Here is a 22,423-nt window from a genome sequence, read left to right on the forward strand (position 1 = left end):
CTCATGTGGACAGATGGAACTTGATTATTATCACATTTTCTGACGCCAGCCATTTCAGTGCTGCAGTTTTCTCATTTGTGAAGTGGGATATAAAAGAAGGTTTTGTAAAGACACAGACTTCATGTGATGTCCATGATTTGCGATTGCTGTTTCTAAAGCATTTGGAATATAAGTGAATAGCATTGTTCAGAAAGACAGAAGTGCTTAAATACCTTTTTTTTAATAAGCGGGACAGTAACATTTGTCTCAGTTCATTTATCTCAAACACTTGCCAGAGCAGGATGTCACATAGGTAATCCTTCTAGCTGTTGGCCTCTGTTATGGAAAGAGATTCTTCTGACATCCTGATCGAGCAAGAATGAAGCCCACCTCTGCAGTTCATCCAGAGCAATGGCAGGCATTATCTTTGCTTAGTTTTCTCCATAGTTCACTATTTCATAAGTGGACAAAAAATGGCACACTAGACCTTACTCTGAGTAAGGCAATAGTGGTATAGAGCTGACAAAGATATGTCTTATGGTAGTCAAATTCTGAGGCCACATTATAAGGATTGTCCTATTTCTTGGTGTTCCGAGCAGCACTATCAGGAAATGTTTTATCACCAGCAGTGTAGTGGACTATGCCCTACAGTTAGCCATCCTCATCAGAATGGACTTAGACTGTTAGTGTTTCTGGAAATGTACATAAAATCTTTAACACAATGTTAAACAGGCATGAAAGAGTAAAGGCTTGTCAGTATAGAAACATTTATCATCTCTATAATGGGAACAGCCCCTTTAAAGCCAAGAATAGCTGGCACTTGTCATTTCTACTCAGGGACAGTGATATAAAGGATTTATGTGATCACCTGCTGCTGAGTAGATGAGAGAATACTCTGGGTCAGTCTTTACAGGAAATGTATTGAGGTTTTTCATTTAGGTTTGGGACTGCTTTTGGTCTGGGTGATAACTAGAAAAGACAGTGGAGGAAGAGTGAATTTTTGTTTAGTTGTTGAAAGCAGGAAAAGTTTCTATTACTATTTGTTTCTTTTCATTTGAAATGACAAATTATTTGAATATTCTGCTTTCCTAGAGGCAAACTGCTACTTTCAGTCTACCTTAACAGTAAGAAATATGAGATGAATGAAGAATATGGTTTCCTCAAGGGAAGTTAATATCTCTGCATCCAGGTGGTACCATGGTAGCTATGCTAAGGTGCATGGCTTAACTGACCTGCTGTGCCCTAAGTGCTCTCTGAGTTTCTCACTGCCAATAGTCTCTTTGCAGTCAATGCATTGCTGCTTCAGAAGAGCATCTTTATATGGGAAGCCACATACATTTTGTCTCGTTCACATGCTGGTAGATGCCACAGTTATTTCACAGAAGTACCTCTGTTCTCAGCTGTTCCAAAGCAAGAATGGGCTTCCTTGCTGACTGGCAAGATAAAACTACCCCCCTGGTGCATAAGACAGATGGTTATGTACAGAGGGAATGACAAAAGAAGCACCCAGGAGACTTCCTGGGGCGCTATTGAGAGCATTCAGCCTGCTGGACCCAGCGTGCTATCTCAGAGTCCTGTCTATGCAATCAGAACTGCAATCAGCAGCTGCGCTTACCCAGAGCAATCAGGATGTCAGGCAAAAACAAGTATTAGGCCTCCACAAGCAGAAGATGCAGTCATTATAGAGCAACAGGTCCCACTGCTTCCATACTGTCTTCCAAAGACACAAGAACAAACACAAACTTCATTGATGCATTTCCCAGGACAACAGCTCAATCAGTAAGTGGTGCTGGGAGGAAGAAAAAGAGCTGGATTTTATATGCAAAGAATAACAGGAGAGGAAAATAAATATTAGCTGTGGGGACCAGGTTTCCAAAGTAAAATGATACCTACTTCAGATACGGTAGAATTAGTTCTCCAGTTCAAGCTTCATGAAACGTTTGACAATTTCTATCATAGCATAAATACCATCAAATTCTAAATGCATAGATGAGAAAACAGACAGACAAGTAGATTTCTGTACTGCTCTTTCCTATCATTCTTTTAACTCTTGATCAATACCTCAAAACCAGAAATGTCTTAATACATTCTTAGTTAACTGTCTGAGAGGACAGGTTTCCCTTTTCTTTGCTTTCCATTCAACCCCCAACATTTACCATTATGTTTTATTTTATCCCTGATTCTTGGAAAACAGGAATATACATAATACGTTTCTAAACAGAACAAGAAAAAGAGATGGAGAGAAAAATCTGTCCTTTGGGGGAATTATCTTCCTGAAATATTCAAGTAATCCAAAAGTCTAGTTCTGCCAATGCATTTTTCTTAAAGAAATTTGCATACTATACAGAAAAGCAATTTTCAGTGTGACTGAAGAAAGCAGCTAAAAGTCTAGGAATGTAAATGCCTGAATAACTTCTTTAATATCTAGAAAATTATTATTAGTTAGTACAGATGCTTACTCAAAATACAGCAGGAAAATAAAGAGAAAAAAATTTGCAAATCACTTAAGAATCTGGTACGAAATAAATTAATGCCATCCTTAGTATTTTGGCTATGCTACTCTCACATGCAATCTTTAAAACATCATTTAAATTACAATTAATAGGAAAGTGGTTCTGGATATTAAAATTGAAATTAAGAATTAAAATGATTACTGTGGGTTATGATAATCTGAATTATAATGAAAATAACAACAAGGAAGTTTTTGAGGGATTTTTCATTTTTAATGCAGTATTAATTATGCAAATATTTGTTATTTTAACAATGGAAATTCATGACACACTAGTAACAATAAGTGTGTACATTTTTTAGTTCCAGTAACATTTACATAGCTCATTGTAAGAATCCATAGTGAGTTGCTCTTTTAAGACTGTTTGAATTGCAAAACTTGAAAAACTAAGGAAAAAGAAGAATAAAGAAGCATCAGTATACAAATGGCCTAAAGTTCACTTGTGATCAAAAAGTGATGCAAAAATGACACCTTATTTCACGTATCAGTTCCCTATAAGCTTTTCACTCCTGCTAGCATAGGAAACCTGTTAAGATCTTGGAGAACCATGGAAGTTCTTACACTGTCAGTATAGCCAGTAAATAATTCTTCCTGTTCAGTTCAGGATTATGGGTGGTGATGTGTGAGAAGAAACTACCCTGAACATGGAAGGATCTCTGATTTTACAGAGGTTCCTAGCTAAAAGTTGTCTCTTCTATCGAATTTAATGGAAACAACAGGGAAATTTATTGGAGTAAGAGACAGCAAAGCTTTCTCCATCAACAACAGTTCTAAAAACTCAGATCAGGCTAATTGATGCTCCTCTACAAGAGCTTCAAACTTCCCCTCACACCTCTCCCCTGTTTATCCATATTGTGAGCAGGGAGCACAGCCTCTGTAGAAATGCTGCTGCTTCTACAGGCATGTGTGAAAATGAGAGCACTGGTGTCCGTTGGATACGATAACAAAAATCATAGAATAAGGACCTTTCCTCTGACTTTGCCAACTCCTGGACAGATTTCCCAAGAGCCCGTAAAGCAGAGAATGTGGACAGAACCCGGGAAACCTAATGGAAATAATGACTAGGACATCTATTCAGGTGTGGTTTCTTTTGTGGGATGAGAATTACGCTGTCTGAAGAATCTGTATTCTGAACATAAAAAAACCCCAAGTTCATCTGAATAGCTGACATATGCATTTGAAATTGGTGTTTTCTTTGTTTCTAGAATTGCTGTACCAGAAAATGGATTGGATAGTGAGGTAAACTGGGAGCCATAAAAATAACTGAAGCTGTATAGTGCTTGCCACCATTCCAGCTCCTTAGTTCTGTATGATGGCTTGTGTACACAAAAGGGAAATAAATGAAGAGATATGCAGTACCAACAAATGCTTCCTTTTGCATTAGTGCAGCTGTGCTCGATGAGGTTTTTTTCTGTACCCGTTATTGGAAGTTGGAGGGGGAGGAATCATTACAAGCATCTGTAAAGCTAGCTGTTAATTGAAATCTAAGTTTAATTTAAAAAGAAAAAGAAAAACTCAGAATAGATCTAGGAAAGAAATAAAATTTCATGAGTGTTACCCAAGTAATGTGGAATTCTAAGTGACTTTATGATACATGTAAGACAATCTGAAGCATAGTTAAAAATTTGCATGAATGGCAACCACTGGGTCCAGGCTTGTGTCTTCTGAGTTGTGTTTTGTTTGAGGTGGACTGAAATGTAGACCTGATTGTTGAGGGCAGTCTGTGCCTTGGCTTCCTCAGATTTGATTGGATTGAAGGGTTCCTGTCAGATGACGTGTGAACTTATTTATCTAGTGTATTATAAAGTGAGAAAAATACACATTTTCCAGAGCCCTGGGATTCTGAAGTAATTTATAAATCCTATTTTTAAATCTCAATTAAAATCAATAATACTTAAGGATCTGGGGCATTTAAAAATGTTACTCATGATAATCAATGTGGTAGACAAAGATTGCCATGAGAAGTTTCAATGCTGAGCCTTACTTTGTTCATTATCTGTGTCTGAACCTATGTACTCAGCTCCAAATTAATGAACCTCTAGTGCTCAAGTTAACAAAAAAAGTAGGGGCAAAATGGTGATGTCCCAGACATTTTACTCAATACCCAGCTTCTGATGCTATCATATATATATATATATGCATAATTTTAATCTTAGTCCTTCAAAAGTTGGGGCTTCACACTGTGTGATTGATTTCCAAATAATAGTTATTTTAATGATGCATTTTAATATCTTAATCCCCAGTTGCACTATGACTTTTAAAGGTCCTAACAAGGTATTGTCAGTTCACTCAAGTATGAAGACAGACCACTGATTTCAGCAGATACTCAGAGTAGAAACTTAGTAAAAGTACTAGGACTTTCTATTCCTTACTAACCAAAAGGCACTGACTACAAAATTGTCAGTAAACATCAGATGCCACAACTAGTACCAAATTAATTTAAAAAGGTGAAATCATCAGAGTTGTTTAAAGGATTCTGAAAGAAGTTGTGTTTTAACTCAATTTGAGGGCCATGGAAACTCTGAGTCTGTGGTGGCAGTCTATGACAGTCAGTTCTCTCCACCAGGAGGAGAGTTAAATGGTGCCTAGTGCAGGGTAACTACTAATTTTATTTCTAGTCCTTTGATCTTACAATGAGTGACTCATAAATGTCTTTGATATAGACAAGAGTCTACTAGTCTACTGCAGAATTTATCTATTGAAATAGTGCATAGACCAACATGACTGTTGTTGCACAATAAGAAAATCAGACATTTCAGGGCAGCACAAGCCACATTTTTTCCATGTATAGGTCATAGGTGTCTGAAAATGCCTGCATAAGCAGTGGAGAGGTAGAGAGCCTTTTCCCAATCTTAAAACCATCCCTTACCACTTCAAACTGAGTACTCAATACACAGGTTACAGAGCTCTGGTAACTTCAGTACATCTGCCCTTTGGTCAGTCTGCTGTGTGGAGAGAAAAGTTTCCTGTGATTTGTTGATCAAGCATTTCTTTTTGCATTAAGGCATTTGCTTATTCATTGCGTGGTCTAAAACACTGGGTTTGACTGCAGGGGATTTTCCAAGCTCCTTTTCAATATAACTTCAGTACATGGTGTTCAGAACAGAAGGAAAAAGGACTGAGCATAAGCCTTAAATGGTTGCCATTTTGTTAAGCACAGATGCTTTGCTCTGCTCTTCAAAAAAGTGTGGTAGAGTAACCACCATATGGAGTTTTGCAAGTATTTTGAGCAATGCTTATTTTAAAGTCTTTAAGTCATGCTAAATAGGCCTGTCTGTAGTCTTGTTTATCATTTGAGCTCACCAAATCTGTGTCTATCCAAATTGTCTTCAAAACTAAATAATAGAATACTCAAGTTCATACTCCCATCTTGCAAAAATTATTTTTTCTCTATTCACCTACACAAGTCATCTCTCTGAAGAAGGAAGAATTAGTCCTTTTTATGAGCTGCCCACTATGTTTTATGATCCCACCCATCTTCATCACCTGTCTCAACATAGACCTTAAACTTTGAAGCACTGTATGTGGGGGATCTATGTTTCCTTTTCAAATAAGAGAGTGAGATCTCTTTGACATATGGATATGAGGAACAACAATCAGACTCTGAATTCAGAAAGTAATGCTAGTAACAGAAGCTGTGCTTAAAACAGATTTCAAATATGACAAAAACTGTAAAATATAACAAAGAGCACTTGGAACTTTAACAAATGAGTGAAAATTATTACACTTCATTTGTTCAAGTTTTATTTATATTTCCTGAGATAGAAAAGTGAGTTTGTTAAAGGACTCAGTGGCACAAAATTCTGCACTCTGGTTGGGCTAAGATGTCAAATAGCTTTATTTATCTTATGTGGACTGAATGAGCTAAATCATTTTGAAATCCTGAGGAATCTGAAATCTTGAAATTCTGACAAGCATGAAATTTGCCCACAGTGCATGTTCACATGCTTATCAGTCTGTTAATTCTCAGAACAGAATCCCAGCAAAATGACTGAACATGTGAATTGAACAACCTATACAAAAGTCAGTATCTTATTAACAGTGTAACAAAGAATTTAAAGCTATTCTAAAACCGCGTTCTTCAATTTAAAGTCTGCAATGCAGGGAATAAAAAAAACCACAAAAAACCAAAAACCCTGAAGCATGTAAGTCCATCTTTACTCAAGAAAGTTCTGAATTACCTACTTCAATTTAGATAGAGTATTAACCCAAATGAAGTCAATAAAACTGTTCATAGAAGCAGCTGAAAAATGTGAAAAAGAAGCCCCAGTCTGTCTCATGACTATAAGCAATGTATTTGTCATCTACACAGCAGTCATTATTTTAGTATGTATCATTTAAAAATATATCATGCTTGCCTTCCAGTTCTGGAACAGCTGTACAGTAAATCCAGCAGTTCTCAAACAAATTTGTACTCTGTAGGTTTGACAGATAAAATATTGAAGCTGAGAAATTAAAAATAAGCTTTTTAGTAGTAGTCCAAAAAGTCCTTTGAGATCACCTGATCATGCTTGAGAGTAGTACCTTATAGAAGTGACTTCCTTACAAGCTCATATTTAAAAATCCCGAGTTGTTCTTAATATGCAATTTTCTTTGGACTTTTTTTGGGGTATATTTAAAATCTTTGAAGAATGGGAACAATTTAGAACATAACTAACATCTCAACAACTAAACTTCTATGGTATTGGAATAATTATATAACTGTGAGAAAAGAGAAAATAAGAACTGATGGAATCTTTTCCTTAGATTACGTTTCTCAAGTCTTGTGGCATCTGAACTGTATAGCAACATCATATTGCCTGAATTCACAGCATATTGTCTCAACATAGAAACTATCTTTTTGTGAGATTATTAAGATCCATATGGATGTTATCCATCTTTCTATTATCCTCCAAAAATTTGCTGTTGAGACAGGGAAGTTGTAGGTGTTACTCCTTTTCTTTGCGTTTCTTCTAGAACAGAACCCCTCAAAGCACAGTGAGAGCAATAAAGCTAGCAACTTTTACAAGCACATTTATCTTTTCAAAGCACTTAGACAGGATAAACTTTGTATATGCATACATGTGTGCAGAAATAAATCTCCTACATAAATTCCAGTGGGTAAAAGGCATGTAAATGTGTATGATCTAAATATCTCACCAGATTTTTTTCGATTGGGGGTGATGGAGTTTGAGTCTTCACAAGAGCAGAACTTGACATTCTATATTCAGCACCTTTTCATTTGTGTGAATTCAACACAAACATATCAGGAATCCAGAAATTTTGGCTCTGCTTTTGTTTTAATTTCTCAGTTTAATAATTCTACATCCTGTCACTAAAATAATATCCTGTTGGTACTCTTTCCATCTTTTATAGAAATAATTTCTGAAAATTGTTTGTGATGTCTTCAAAAGCATCCGAGGCTGCAAATGAAGTCTCTCAATGTTAAAAAAGAATTTCTAAATTTTTGCATGATCTGAACTGAATTGTTGGCAGTTTGGTCAGATTTCTAATCATTGCTTTTCTTTTTCAGGAAAGCATAGATTTGGGTGAGATCATGTTTTCCCTTTGTTATTTGCCTACTGCTGGGAGAATGACATTAACAGTCATCAAATGTAGGAATCTCAAAGCAATGGATATAACTGGCGCATCAGGTGAATCTACTTCTTTTTTAAATAACAAGGCAGAGTCTATTCAGGAAGGTGACAAATAGGAACTCCTTGGGTTTTGTGTGTTTAACATGGTTGTGAAATGGAAATAGCAGGACAGTGGAGATAGGCCCTGTTCAGATCTACCGGCTGTCTTTGGCCTGGCAGTGAGTATGTCTGTTCAGAATGCCTATACCTTTCCTTTGCATTGACAGCATATTGAAAGCACTAAAATCTTTGTAATTTTTTGTCCTATCAATATGACATCCTTACTAAAAATATTGCTCTTACACTACACATTTGAATGACTTTGAGTCGAAATGCACACAACTGATTATCTGTTACTCAGATCCATATGTCAAAGTGTCACTGATGTGTGAGGGTCGAAGACTGAAAAAGCGGAAAACGACTACGAAGAAGAACACACTCAATCCCGTTTATAACGAGGCCATCATCTTTGATATCCCTCCAGAGAATGTGGACCAGGTCAGCCTCTCCATTGCAGTGATGGATTACGATCGGTAAGCACAATTTGCTTTCTGACCATTAATCTTCAGTGAGAAGTTACCTGATCATTGCAAGCAACTCCTTTCCACCTCCTTGAACTTTCAACTAGGATCAGTGTCACAAAAGATAAAGCCTTTGGGTCTTTTCCTGAAGAGGTTTAAAGCTTCCACACCTTTTAGAGTTCAGGCCATTTTATCTGCCTAGTAAATAACTGTGATGAGGAAGAAACATGGATCAATCTTCTTATGAGCCACTAGCCTTGGCATACATTTCTGTCCGCATCTGGTGGCTGGACTGTGTAAAAGCTTTAAAAATCAGGTATGTCTCCCAGTTTAAAAAAGGCCCTCAAACCTCTAATTTCTATTTAAATGGCAGGTATTTGAAATCAAAGAAAATTTGGATGACTAAAAAAGAATTAGATGCTAATTACCTTATTGAATTAAGTCATAATTAATTCTTCAGTTGACTCAGTAAAGAAGCTTTGTAACCTTTGGCTTCAGCCGTCACTGATAAGACATCTGAGCCTCAATGATCTATGTCCTTACCAAGAACTGACAGGAAGAGACTCCTGCTTAGAGTGGCTCAAGGACTGCAGGTTAACCTAGACAGTGATTGACAGAACCATGCCCAAGCCAAGTCTGCTTCATTCCAGTGCTATTAGTAAGAGCTCTTGAGATTTCAGGGCAAATAAACAGTGAAAGTCCAATTTAGTAACATGAACCTTCAGATTGTTTTTCCTTGCCATCAGATTTCTGATCATCCTCCAACTTCTGTCAGGAAGACCTTCTCAGTCAGATGTGAAAGGGACACTGTGGTGCTGTTAGGGGGAGAAGAGCACAGAAACTTGTACACTTTAAGTCCTCTTCAGCTGTTCCTTTCAAAGCGTTTGCTAAGAGGAAGTTAGGAAACTTTATGCTAAGGTACATACAGACAAGGTACAGAAAATTACTTTCTGGAGTCCCTCAACAAGTCTGTTGCACTGCCAGGAGTATGAAGTATTAACGTATAGCCCATTATGGCTATGCCTCTTGCCTTTCACAGTTTTGACTGAAGTTCCAATGACCACAGCAGTCAGAGCTGGGAAATACAGTGTGAAATGATGTCTGAAGGATTTGCAGCAGGAAGTGTATTCCCCACCATTTTCCTTCACTTTCCTCTCCCACAAACTTTAAGCATGCTTTCCTTCTAGATCATTTGGTATATTCTGGTCCTTTTCTGTCCTTGTGTCTTTTGGGTTGTAACCTTTTAATGGCAAGAGTTAAGACTTCATTGCTATTTTTATAGCTGCTGGAAGCATTCTGGCAGTGGCTGGAGGTTTTTGATGCTACCATTACAGAACTTAATATTACTGTACTACCACTAAAACTAATATCTGTAATAAATAATGTGAAAACTTTGTGCATGTATTCTGTGCTGCACTAAACCAGTAAACAGAATTATACATCAGATGTTATTAAAACTATTTTTATTAAAAAAATATTCTGCCTCTTTACAATTCTCAGAGTAGGGCACAATGAGGTCATTGGGGTATGTCGAACAGGAATTGATGCTGAAGGGCTTGGAAGAGATCATTGGAATGAAATGTTGGCTTACCCACGTAAACCAATAACTCACTGGCATCCACTAGTAGAGGTAAGAAGCAGCGAAATTTTCTCCTTCTCTGTATATTGAATGTTTTTCTCTCTCTCACACTTATGTGCTTCTGAGAATCATGAAAATAAATGTAGTATCTGGATATGCATTTCTCTGTAGAAAAATGAGTTGCTGTCTAAGGCATCACAGACCATTTGATTTCCTCACTGTGTAGCACATGGCTGCACAGCATGACCAGTGACAGGCAGAAAAAGCCCAACAGCAAGACTTCAGTAAAACACCTAAAGAAGAGTGTGAGGGCAAGGAAACTGAGTCAATGCAGCAGAGAAGCCTCTTTTTAGACATTTGTGGCTCTCTGGATTATGTAAATTTGGAGAGAGAGGCACCACCCCTGACAGGTGAAATAAACCCATGCCTGTGAAACGAGTCAGAGGCATTTTTAGGAGGTCACTTTAGGAATTTTCTTTCCATTATTAGTTCTGCTGGAGACTTTGATCCAGAAAGTGTCTAGATGTGATTTGGGTTCTTCTTTGAGGAAGTGTCTCATCCTCTGAAATGAGTATGATGCACAGCCAGATATGATGACATTTGTAAAACTAACACTTTTCTTGCAGTTACCTGGCCGAGCAACCAGTTTTGATAGCCAGGGATCTTGTTCATCGCCAAAACCACCGCTTACGCCCTAGGGAACGAGTGGATTCATCGTGTTCAGTGTCCAATGCTCCCTTGTAGCTCACATCTACATAAACAGAAGGTTCAGCTTCCGCAGATGAACTGTATCCATATTTTTTTATTAAAATACATTTTTCCTATTCTAAGTCTTATATTACAGTTTATAATAATTTCTTAATATATGAATGAAGTTGACTTGAGCCAAATATAATCCTTCCTCATACAAATTCATTTACCTGTTTTCTCACTGGCATATATCCAGTATCATATCCAAGCACTGTTTTGATATGACCTATATCTTTGCATAGACAAAGAAATCAGAAAAAAAATCCCTTAAGCAATTCAAAACCATTGCAGCTTGTAATGCCTACTTCTTTTGAGGGAGAGCAAATAGTCATATATAGCTGATATAGTAAATTTCCTCTAAATTGCACTAAATCCTGTATGACTTCTCAAGATAACACTTCAAACTGAATATTGCATGAAAAAACAACTGTTGTCATGTTTTGAGTGTTTGGGAAATCAGTTCATTCCTTGGGCAGGGAGGAAGGGCTGATCAAGAGCCCACTGAAGCTGATGAGAAGGACCCCACTGGCTTCTCTGGGGTTTAGTTCAGCCTTTATGGAACAGGTCTCACTACTGGATCTATGCAGTTATATTTTTCCAGCAATCAAGATGCCAGCTGCCCCTGCAGGAACTTGTTAGCCTGTCCAGCAAAGCAACCAGGCAGGTGCGTCCAGGCAGGTGGCTGTGCTCAGTGGGTGGTTTGCTTCAGCTACCCACTGGCAGACAAAGAGCTAGCTTGGATGTCTCTGGATGGCAGTGAACAGCGCATGTACGGGTATCGTTATGGAAAGCTAATGTGTCTGCAATGAGTTGTGTGGAAGTTGATGCAGCTCCACAGAGATGTAGATGTGTCCTGATGGGGTGTATCCAGCCCCTTCGAAGCAGCCCATTTGCTGCTGGCATCATGCAGTCCTTACTTGGTCTTTACACAGGTCAAACTGTAGATGAGAGAATGCTCTGAAGTAAAGGAATTGATTTAATGTATTTTAGCTGTTCAAAAAACTGCAGTTACACACATTTTTCTGAATCTTGATTTAATGTGACAGTATTAGATTTCTTTGAAGTTATTTTGACTAAGTGCAGAGCTCACATGGAATAGTTTCTAGTCCCTGGCTGGATGCTTCTAGAATTGTATGGTAAATATGAATTTGAGATATGTTTTCTGTCAATATATGGAGAGAGAAATTGAAATGTAACAATCTTATAAACCAGTAAACTCATTTATTAGAATACACAGTGACATCAAATGCAAAAAAAAGTATTGGTTGGAATGAGCTGCTTTAAAACCTGGAAGAGAACTACATATTATTTTGCGGATTCTTTTTAACACTGCAGTTTACCTCAATCAGATAGTTACTTTCTTTTTTTTTTTTTTTTTTTTCCTGGTTTTCTTTTTCTTTCTGTGAAGAGCATGGCAAAGACTGCATGATTGGGCCTGAGATTTTGAAAGCTGAACTGCAACTAGAAAAAAGTTGAGGTGGTGGCTCTTTTTGTATCTTTGTAATGTATAAAGAAAAGTGACAAGATAGTATTTTCCAAAACTGTTTTTACACAAGTGTCATACACAAGAAAAATGCTGATGGAAGATTGGTTTGCGATAATGGATGAATTTGTGAGAATTAATCTAGTTATGAAGGGAAAAGGCAGTTGAGACAGACTTCTGAAGAATCGTTTTGCCTTGGTTAGTTAGGTCTGGTTGACACAGAATATATTTATGAAGATCCAGTCCCTCCATTCCACTAATCTCTAAGACAGTCAAGCAATGCCTTGAAGTGTCTTAACTGCTTCAGGAAAGTTAGGAAGTCTGATCCTAACATTACAGGTGTTCTAAGGCAAAAAAGGATGCAGGTTTCATACCTTGCCTTCTGTGCCTACAAACACAGCAAGCAAGCAAGCATATCAATAAATAAGTCTTTCAGACATTCTTTACAAACTAAAAAAAAAAAAAAAAGGCTCCAGCCTAAGTTTTTGAATGTCTGTTCCAGGTTGATATTCATGGCCTCTAGACAGAAATAGTTTTTCCCAGAGAGGGTTGGTATATGCTGAATACTGATCCTCCCTGCTCAGGATTGTATTTTCATCACCATAAATACAGAGCAGCCTTGCAGAATTTCATTCTTCTATTTGCTCTGGTTGAGTAATTTTTTTAATAGAACAAGTTCTCCTCTGTGGGTTTTTTTCTTCCCGTCATTGTTATCATCATGAGATTCTGTGGCCTAGATCATTTTCATCATGATTTTGCAAAGCTGATATAGAAACAGATATATATATATATGTGGAGACTGAAAAACTATTTTGTGTATACATTTATCTTAATATAAATTATATCAGCAGTGGCCTTTGTGGCCTAGAAAATACTTTTTGTAATGTGGTACTGTAACAGTTAACTAAATATTCTTTGCACTTTTTTGCACCTAATATCCAAAAAGCTAACAATTTCACGATCAAATGTAGCATTAGTGTTCAGCAATGAGCAACATCTTTTTAACTATTTCATTGTTCTCTATGAGTATCCTGTATGTTTCATCATAAGTAGTAAGGTATTTTAAGACTTGTTTTCTTAAATTTAAACTGTTGTCAAACACCAAAGGAACAATAGCTCAATTTGTGCGCTCTTCTTGTGTTATTTTTGGTATTGTTAATAACAATAGTGAATGACTTCTGTGTCTAAACTTGACTTATGGGTGCTCTGCATCTAGGAAAAATCAGGCTGTGAAATTTTCAGGACATCTAACTTCAAAAATTATTCCCTAATTATTTATTTTTAGTCCCCTATCAGTGATTAATAGAATTAATGCAAAAAGATCATTTTTTTCCCCCACTGCTTTCTTAGCTATCTCACAAGGCAGGGTGTATACTTAGTATAACCAACCCATTGGCTTTAGAGCCTGGCTCACAAATTACTCTCTGAGCATACTCACAGAACCACCAAGTAAAAGCTTAGCACAGTTTTAGTCAATAAATACGTTGCTTTATGTATCTATTAAGAAATTTAAAATATTTTAATTTGGAGAAGTTGTAAACTCCATGCTCCCATTCTGAATGTTTTTTTGTTGCTTATCCACATTTCTGCCATATCACAAACATTAGCCTAATTTGAGCAAAATCAAATCTGGCAAATGGTTGGTGTAAAATATATTGTAGTAATTTTACAACAGTTTAAAAAACTCACATTCCTAAAAGTCTGAGTTATTTTTATTGAAGTGATTTACTGGAAACAGTAGCAGTACTTAATAAGAATTGTATTTTGCACTGCAGAGATTTTTATACTTTCGCAACAGTAAACCACAGAACTGTACAGAGAAAGTACATGATGGATTAAGTGGTTCCAGGGGAGCTGTTATATTTTTGTATTTATTTTCAATAATACACTGTAAAGTGAAAAAGCCCACATACAAGTGTATCTAATGAGCCATTCTAGTCTTTTGGGTAAATATTGTTTTCAAGCAATTGTTTCCCTTCCCCACATTAAATAAGTTTTCAGGGACCATTAGATTTGCTCTAAGCAAGCATAAAATTGTTATTAGGTCTATGCAAAATGTTAAGTAGGACCCTAAACCACAGGTAGATTTAGGATGCTAGTGGCACTGCAGACAGGAGCATAGGTGAGCGTGTGCTCAATCAGATGTAAGTCACATACTGTATTCCATGATCTCAACTTTAGATCACTGCATTGTATACTTGTGCCAGTATGGCCCTTCCCCTTACTCTCCCAGCAAGTAACCATCTCTTTCCACACCATCTTTTGTCTATTCAAGCAATTTGCTTCTCTTCAAGCAGTAGACACCTGATGCATACTTTTGTCTGCAGTGCTGAAAGCTGACTCCTGGCCTTACAAACGTAGTAATATGAAATCTGTGGAGCCTTGACCAAAAGGTGTCAGATAGCTACATCACTCATTTTCATTCTATGAAGAGCTGTCAAGGAAGTAACTTCCCTTCTCTCCAGCCCCTTATGATCAACAAACATTCAGAAATCAGTAATCCTGTCTGTTTTTTTGCTTCTAGCAAGCATTAAAAGAGCAATATACATATCTCAGGGGTATGTATATGTCAGGGACAGAGAAAGTGGCCAGAGCCAGTAAGATAAAACAAAATTTAGTGTATCAGGACAAAAGTTCCCCTGCAAAATTTCTTCTTCAATATATGGAACTGTTTTGACTTCTTATGTTTAAGTAACAAAGCTATACATTTTTCTTAAAGAAACCACATTCAATATTTTTGAAGAAGTTTTGAGCAAACATGAAATGTTTTCATTGGGTTGATTTTTTTCCAAGGGAAAAAGGAGTTACTTCCTAATTTCTTTCTATAGATGCATTTTTGGAGCAATATTAAGAAAACTTTAAGTTTCAAAAAAAGACTTATTTGATCCATCCATTTCTCCTATTTCTCAGTTTTTTTAATTGGCTTCAATGTAATCCTTTTGAAAGTTTTTAACCTGATGATGCACAACAAATACATGATAGTCTAGTTCCAAGATTATTTTGCTATATCTTTTGATTCAATTAACTGCTTGTATCTTATAAACTTTTATATGTACTAACTTTTTATTACACTCCATTAATTTAGCAAGCTTTATACATCTGAAATCATTTGACTATATTTTTGAAGTGTGTAAACATTTAAAAGAAGGGTAATTATTTCAGAACTCAGTAAAAGAGTTCTGCTGATAATGCAAATTTTTTCAGAGATCTATAAATGTGCCTGCAAAATTTGAAAACCACCTTATTAGAGCATGCAGAAACACAGATTTGCACATACAAATATTTGCACTTGTAAAATGTATAATCATTATTATTTAGCACTTCTATTTCAACAGAACACCCATGCCTAATCAGAAATATGTTTCAGTTGATGATAAATACTGGTCAAATCTGTACTGAGTGACAGTTCCTTGACCTGAAAGGTTCATATAACTTTATTTATACAAATGACTATATTTGAAAATTCTGTAGGTGTTAAAATATTACTTATATGTTAATTAGACAGTGAGGTGACTTTTGGACAAAGCTCACATAGTATCCGTTAGACCATCCAAAATATGGATAAAATGCGGTATATATGGCAGGAATATTAATGCATGTTTTGACTAAAATTTTTCACACCACAGCCGATACTCAGTTTAACTCTTTGCTCAAGATTCACTTTCACTTAGCTTCTGAGGCTTGTCAGTCTAAACTGAGCTCTCTGGTGTCAGGAAATAGCTAAATCATGGCACAGAGCAGACCACAGAGCTAAGACAAAGGAAATGTGGCAGTAGACACAAAGCTACTCAATGCAATTGCAAACACTGAAATGAAAAGCCTTCTTTCAAAACTGATAATCATTACAATATTCATATCACTTGTCCTTCCTTTCTGTACTGTAAAGCAGGAAGAGAGACTTCCTGAAGAGTCAGCATTAGGCATAGGAGTTAATTGAGGTGCTGATCACAGCCATTTGCCATTTCCAAGACAAATAATATCTTAACTTCAGAAAGTGTCTTTTGTTTACTTGTCCAAATGAACAAATATATCCTGCACAATTTCCCTTTTCCTTAGCCCCAGCTGGAAATTGGCAGGTTTTTTTAACAGCATGCAGGAAAACAAGAGCTGGAACTCTAAGAGAAAGTGAAGATGCAGGTGGGATTTAAATATCACAGAGGAATCTGCCCAGGAAAATGGAACTAACACCTTCAGTCTTGTGCTGAATGCTAGGGGATGCTTGATAAAAGGAAATGCTCAGGGCTGTGATTTTACGTTTTATCTGATAGTACCTCTACAATATTGCTGTTGCTGGGAAACCTCTTCCTTACTGGCTCAGAGAGGAGAATGACTCTGGTATTACTATGTAAAATTTTTCCACTCAAGTACAGACTGCAACTCTTAAGTTACATGGGACTCAGTCCTCTGGAAGGTCACAAAGCATGTTAAGTTTGCAGAATAGGAAAAATCAATTAAAGCTTTGCACTGTACCATCATGAGGACTATTCACTTTGTTGATACTAAGAACAAGTGTTTGTGCCTAGCTGATCCGAGGGAGGATATATCATACAGTGCTCTGTATTGCTAAGCCCATGCTGGTGAACCATGTTAGTGCTATTGAAGACTCTCAGTATCAATATTGTCAAAATATAACTAATAAATATAAATACAGGTCATATTGGTTATCAGAGTACCAAAGCTTTGTCCAGTGGGAAAGACATACCGACTCCCTGATACATAATTCAAGACAGTGGGCTCTGAAAGTTGGATCTTCAGGAAGTCACACAGCAGCTGTGATGAAAGTGGAACTGCTCTGTAATAATTTATGAATACAATATGTTGACTTGGCTGTTGGTCTTGAATTAGGGGAATTCAATAAGCAGGCTTTAGGGAAAGAAGTACAACAGGCAGAAAACATTTGACAAGGAAGTGCCTCTTAGAAGAAAGTGAGATTTACAAAACATTAATGTCCATACTTGTGACCTGGGAGATTCTACTGATGCTATAGCTGGTCTGAAAAATGCATCTCATCTAAAACGGTGAACACCCAGGCAGGCATAGGAAAAAAACATAGGAAAGATCACAAGATCTGTTTCAGAACAGAAAAGATTTATGTCTGAGCAGGCTGGGATGCAAGCTGTTACTATAGTTTACAGAGAATTGGGCAGGGTTACTCTCCCATTAATGGATGGGAAAGCTTGAGGCAGGAGAGATTGCATATAGACTGTTATTTTCAAATCCATTTATTTGAAATATTGAGGTTTACATATTTAATCTTAAATATTTAAATAGAATTCTGTTTTTAATGAAGTGGAGTATTCGCAGACTCCTTGAAAGAAGAGTTGCAAATCCATTCGGACTGTCTGGATTAGCACAGTTACTACAAACACAGTGTTCCGGGACCCCGCATAATCATAGGAGAATTGTGAAATCCTGCCTCTCCCCTGGATAGGTGAAGTCAAGAAGCCTGACATGAAAAGAGAACTGAAGACAGACCAAGGAAAGGATGAGGGTACAGCTATTTCATGGCAACTTCAGAGCTCACAGAGAGCTTTGCCACTCATTTATTACACAAGGTATAGCAAGAGTGCCAGCAACATGTTTTCATGACAGCAACCTACTCTGTATACAGTTTTCCTCTCCCTCAAAATACAAGCATAGAAATGTTTTTGAGAGATTGCTTTTTTAAATATGTTTGGGATCTTCATACCTTAGAAATTCAAATCCCTGAAGTAAAGCAAATCTATCCATGCATCTACCCATGAGGAAAAAAAGGGAGAAAAATCAAAAGTTTCAGTAAAAATCAATAAAGCTCTAGAACGTGACTTAAGTTGCTTTCCTGTGTAGAATAATGGTATATATTTAAGACCTGATATCTTGAGACCTCTTAGGGTTAAAAGAAAAGACTGTGTTTCCTATTATAAACCATATTTTTTCTGCAGGTACAGAATTCCTACATGCCTAGTCCTTGTGTGATTCCTAATATCAGAGATGTTACAAATGCTTGTCAACATAACAGACAAGCATTTTAGGCACTTAAGATTAATATCATCAGAAATGAATCTAGGTTTTGGGATGGCTTCTAGGTTAATTTCAGGGGAGGAGAGGTTGTGGGCTGTAGGCTAGTTTTGTGAAGCAGATACATTTCTATAAATACAGTGTGCAAGAGGAAAGAGATGAAGGGTGGGGTTGGTTTTTTTCAATATACTATGAGTTGAGGCTGACTATTACATTAGACGTGAAGAGGACTGAACAAGAACATATTTAAAATATTTTGTGGCATCTGAGCCATGAACATGAGAGAAGAGAGAAGGGGAAAATCTTACCGAGCATGTAAAGAGCTCTCTAGAAAAAAAACTGTTGGAAAATATAAAAAAGGGGTGAAGAGTATTTTCAGTAGTCAAAAATGTATGTGTAGCAAACATTTAAAAAAAAAAAAAATTTGATGTAATTCCCCTACCTCATATCTTGTGCAGCCATTTGCAAGCTCACAAGGGTAGTGGGAAGCATGTTGCAGAACTTGGGTCTGTTCTTAAAATAAAAACCGCTCTTCACTCCGCAGATCCTGATCCCAGAGGATTTACAGTGCAAAGAGCAGTGGTAGCTGCTCATGGCATATCCTCCTGCTCCGGTCTTTCTCTTGCAGCATAATTGAGGCAAAAAAGGAACATTGTTGGCATCTGTTCAGACACATTCCTCTTTAGATGCTGTAATGGCCTCCCATTTTTTCGCACCTGGCATAGGTTGGAAAATCTCCAATAGGTGAAAAATCATTTTATGTAATGTCACCTCCTTGCATTTTCAAAGCTTCTGACAATCAGTACTTGAATTACCAATAGGAAACACCTCTGAAAATGCTGCTGTGGTACACAAGGTACTGGTTTTGTTTTTAAGTCAAGCCTAAACTAATGTCACACAATAGTGGATGACTTGTTGGGCTGTTGCAGGTGCTAATTATCCAATGACTCACAAAACTAAAGTCATAATTATGGTGTATTTCTCACTTAATATCCCACAGGTCTTTGTGTATGGATGGGGTCCTGGAACTGATGTTCCAGACAAATCCCATCTCCTCCTTTTCTTCCTATCCGTGGAGGCTCAGCTAAATAGTGAATTCTTATTCCTTTGTCCTAAATTGTCAGATAGTATCGGGTGTACTGTGATTGTTTCACCCTGGGAGTGGCTGCCTCTTACTGAAAATCGGAGCAATCAATAGAGGACCATTACTTCCCTCAATACAGTTTTCTGAGGCTTAATTGCGTAATAATAGTTATGAGGAGAATGACTGCATAGCTAAACAAGACATAGAATTTCTAGCTGTAATTATCTTTGGCAAATGGGTATGTGGATGGGCGTGTCTTTCTTCTTTATGTAAATGGTGATTTGGCTATCATAGAAAATGAAAAGGGAGATTTTGTAGGCTCTCCAAAGAGCACTTTACACTCTTACATTTATTCCTTTCAAGCTTTATGTAGTATAAGTGTTTAATGATCTTAATTATCCTTATAGCACAAAAACTTGATTCATTTATTTAAACCTACAACCTTTTCAGTTCTTAGTCCACCAAGGTAAATTTGGGCCAGAGAATCAAAATCACTAACGAAAAAATATAGCTTTACCTTAGTGAGCAACTGAATCTGCCCAGCTAGACCTTTTCCATACTATTCTGAAAGGGAGCCTGGCACTATTGCACTTTAGCTACTTGCCAGTAGCAGACAGACAATTGTAGGTCATAGCCAGGTTTCAGAGAAGCACTGAGGATTAACCTCTAAATTCTTGCGTCTGATTCTGCATGCCCTCCAGAAACAGGGCAGCCTATGAAGTCAAGAAGCAGTCCTACCTAAGGGGGGCTTGATAATGAGCAATCCATGCTGAGAAAAGAGATTTCATTCAAATTATTCCAAGGCATCTTTTAGTGTTTTTTGCCTTGTTTTCTGTACTGTTGTTAAAAATGAACTTTTTCTTAAGACAAGACTATAGTTTAATCTTTAGCAGAGCAAAAAGTGGTACTAAAGTACCAATCTACTCATGCACTGAAAATAATATTGAAGCAAAAACAAATTAAAGAGACTTTTAGCAAAAATATCTGTGGCAGCAAAATATAAAGATGCTGATGAAAAGACATTTTGCTTTTTCTGTGATTGGGGGTGGGGGTTTAAAAGGAATTAGAATATTTCACCTCCCTTTTTTGCGCTATCTCAAGAAAAAAAACCAAAATGGTAAATTTATCTAATATAGCTTTAATATTTATTGAAGTAATATAGCACAAAAAAATGTGATTCAATTCAGCCTGTTAAGGTGTAGTTTTAACAATATTTATATATTGTGCATTACTGAAAAAGCTTAGTGAAATCTATTCATTACATTATTTCCAATATATGTAAATTATAACATGCTTTCAAAAGGAGCTTTCTTTTATGTCTATCACTTGCCACTTTATATGGCAATTGTTCTTGTGTTAATTAAAATGAAAATATTTTTTCAATGTCATGGCAATAGACCATTATATATACAGAAAAATTACTCTGTAGGTCTTTTTAATATCTCATTTCATTTCAAAGCACAGCAGTATGTACTTGACAAGCCCACCACTGATACTGAGCAGAAGCACTGCTATTGATTTCAGTTGGCTTTGCATCAGGTTGCATGTGATGACGTATTGTAGCATCTTATGAAATGAACCCAGTAAGGAGTCTCAAGGCAAGCAGAATGAATTCTTTTCTATCCACCATGGATGTTTGTGGCTTGCTGACAATTTGGACTATATTAAAAGTCTTCAGTGCCTCTCTAGGGTATGAACTATTATTGCAAATGCTGATTTTACTAATACCGTTAAGAAATATGAGCCTCAGCTGCCTGATTTGGTAAATAAAAATGTCTGGTCTCTGTAGTCAGGCATGGAGGCCAGATGTATTTTTACTGGATTTTTCATTTTTAATAGTGGCCTACAGTTTTCCACATGATGCCATCTTGCTATTGAAGCTCAGAGGGTGTCTGTATAGACTAAACCTTTAATATGTAACATTTAGATAGTCCTGTTGCACATCAGATATAAAGCACTTCTTTTCACTCTATATTTGTATGGAAAAATATTGAACAAAATTTACTTTTGTTAAATAAATAAAAAACTATTTCTCAAGAGAATGAAAAAGTATAGATATATATTTCATATTGTTTCTTGTTTCTTTTTCTTCCAAGTGTGAGTCTAAATTCTTTCTATTCTTCTCTATTTAGGTGAGTAGTCTCGGTAGGATACATTGGACTTAAATGCACATGTTTAAGGATGGGATATGGCTAGTTCTCTACCCTACAAGTAGGCACTGTTGGCGTCCTGATTTGGAGACGCACTTCTGACTTGTGCTTTCTCCTCTTTCCAGTGGAGATCACAAGAGCCTTTGTTCAGCAAACCATGTGAAATATTTTTTAAATATGACCTGCTAATCGAGTCCCTGTGAATTCACAATGGCTTGGGCACGCACCCTGAGTACAGCAGCCACTCAGGTGCTTTTCTGGCTAGGAATGAAGTGATGTGGGGAGTCTCATGGCTAGTCTATGCTAAAAGCACATCTCAGCACCCTCCACACTAGCATAGCCATGCTAGCTGGGGTGAGAGCAGGCAAAGCCAAACTGCATTTCTTCATTGTCCTGCTCTGCCCAGTCCTCACCACCTTAGGCAGCAGGACTGCAGTGCTGGCTCCTCTGCACACCAGCCAGATGCTTCTCTAGCCACTGCGAAGGGAGTCCTAAAAAGCCTCTCTTTTCTTCTCATGAGTTTGTAGTCTGCGCTGCACTCAAGCCAACAGGCTTCAGTGCACTTCTCATGAGAACTGAAGCAGGGGGAGTAGAATACAGAAATTAGCCACATCTTTTCTTCAGCACAGAACATTACATTTTTCTAATATATGCTTGTTTGTGGGGAAGGCATTCTCTGGAGTGTATGCTTCAAAAGGTAGGAAGTTATATTGGAGTTCCTGGCCATAGAAAACATTGACAGCTAAAAAAAAACCC

General features: G+C 37.0%; 1 protein-coding gene across 1 annotated transcript in view; it reads left to right on the forward strand.

The window, feature by feature from the left end:
• The window catches only part of SYT10 (synaptotagmin 10), a 35,288-nt gene extending 24,387 nt beyond the window's left edge, over positions 1–10,901 (forward strand). The window contains exons 4-7 of the mRNA XM_074869463.1: positions 8,001–8,121; positions 8,465–8,636; positions 10,125–10,254; positions 10,830–10,901. Coding sequence (XP_074725564.1) covers positions 8,001–8,121; positions 8,465–8,636; positions 10,125–10,254; positions 10,830–10,901 — 495 coding nt within the window. The remainder of the gene's footprint in view (positions 1–8,000; positions 8,122–8,464; positions 8,637–10,124; positions 10,255–10,829) is intronic.
• Positions 10,902–22,423: the final 11,522 nt, after the last annotated feature.

This window comes from Strix uralensis, chromosome 5 (assembly GCF_047716275.1).
Source record: "Strix uralensis isolate ZFMK-TIS-50842 chromosome 5, bStrUra1, whole genome shotgun sequence".
Classification (NCBI taxonomy): Eukaryota; Metazoa; Chordata; class Aves; order Strigiformes; family Strigidae; genus Strix; species Strix uralensis.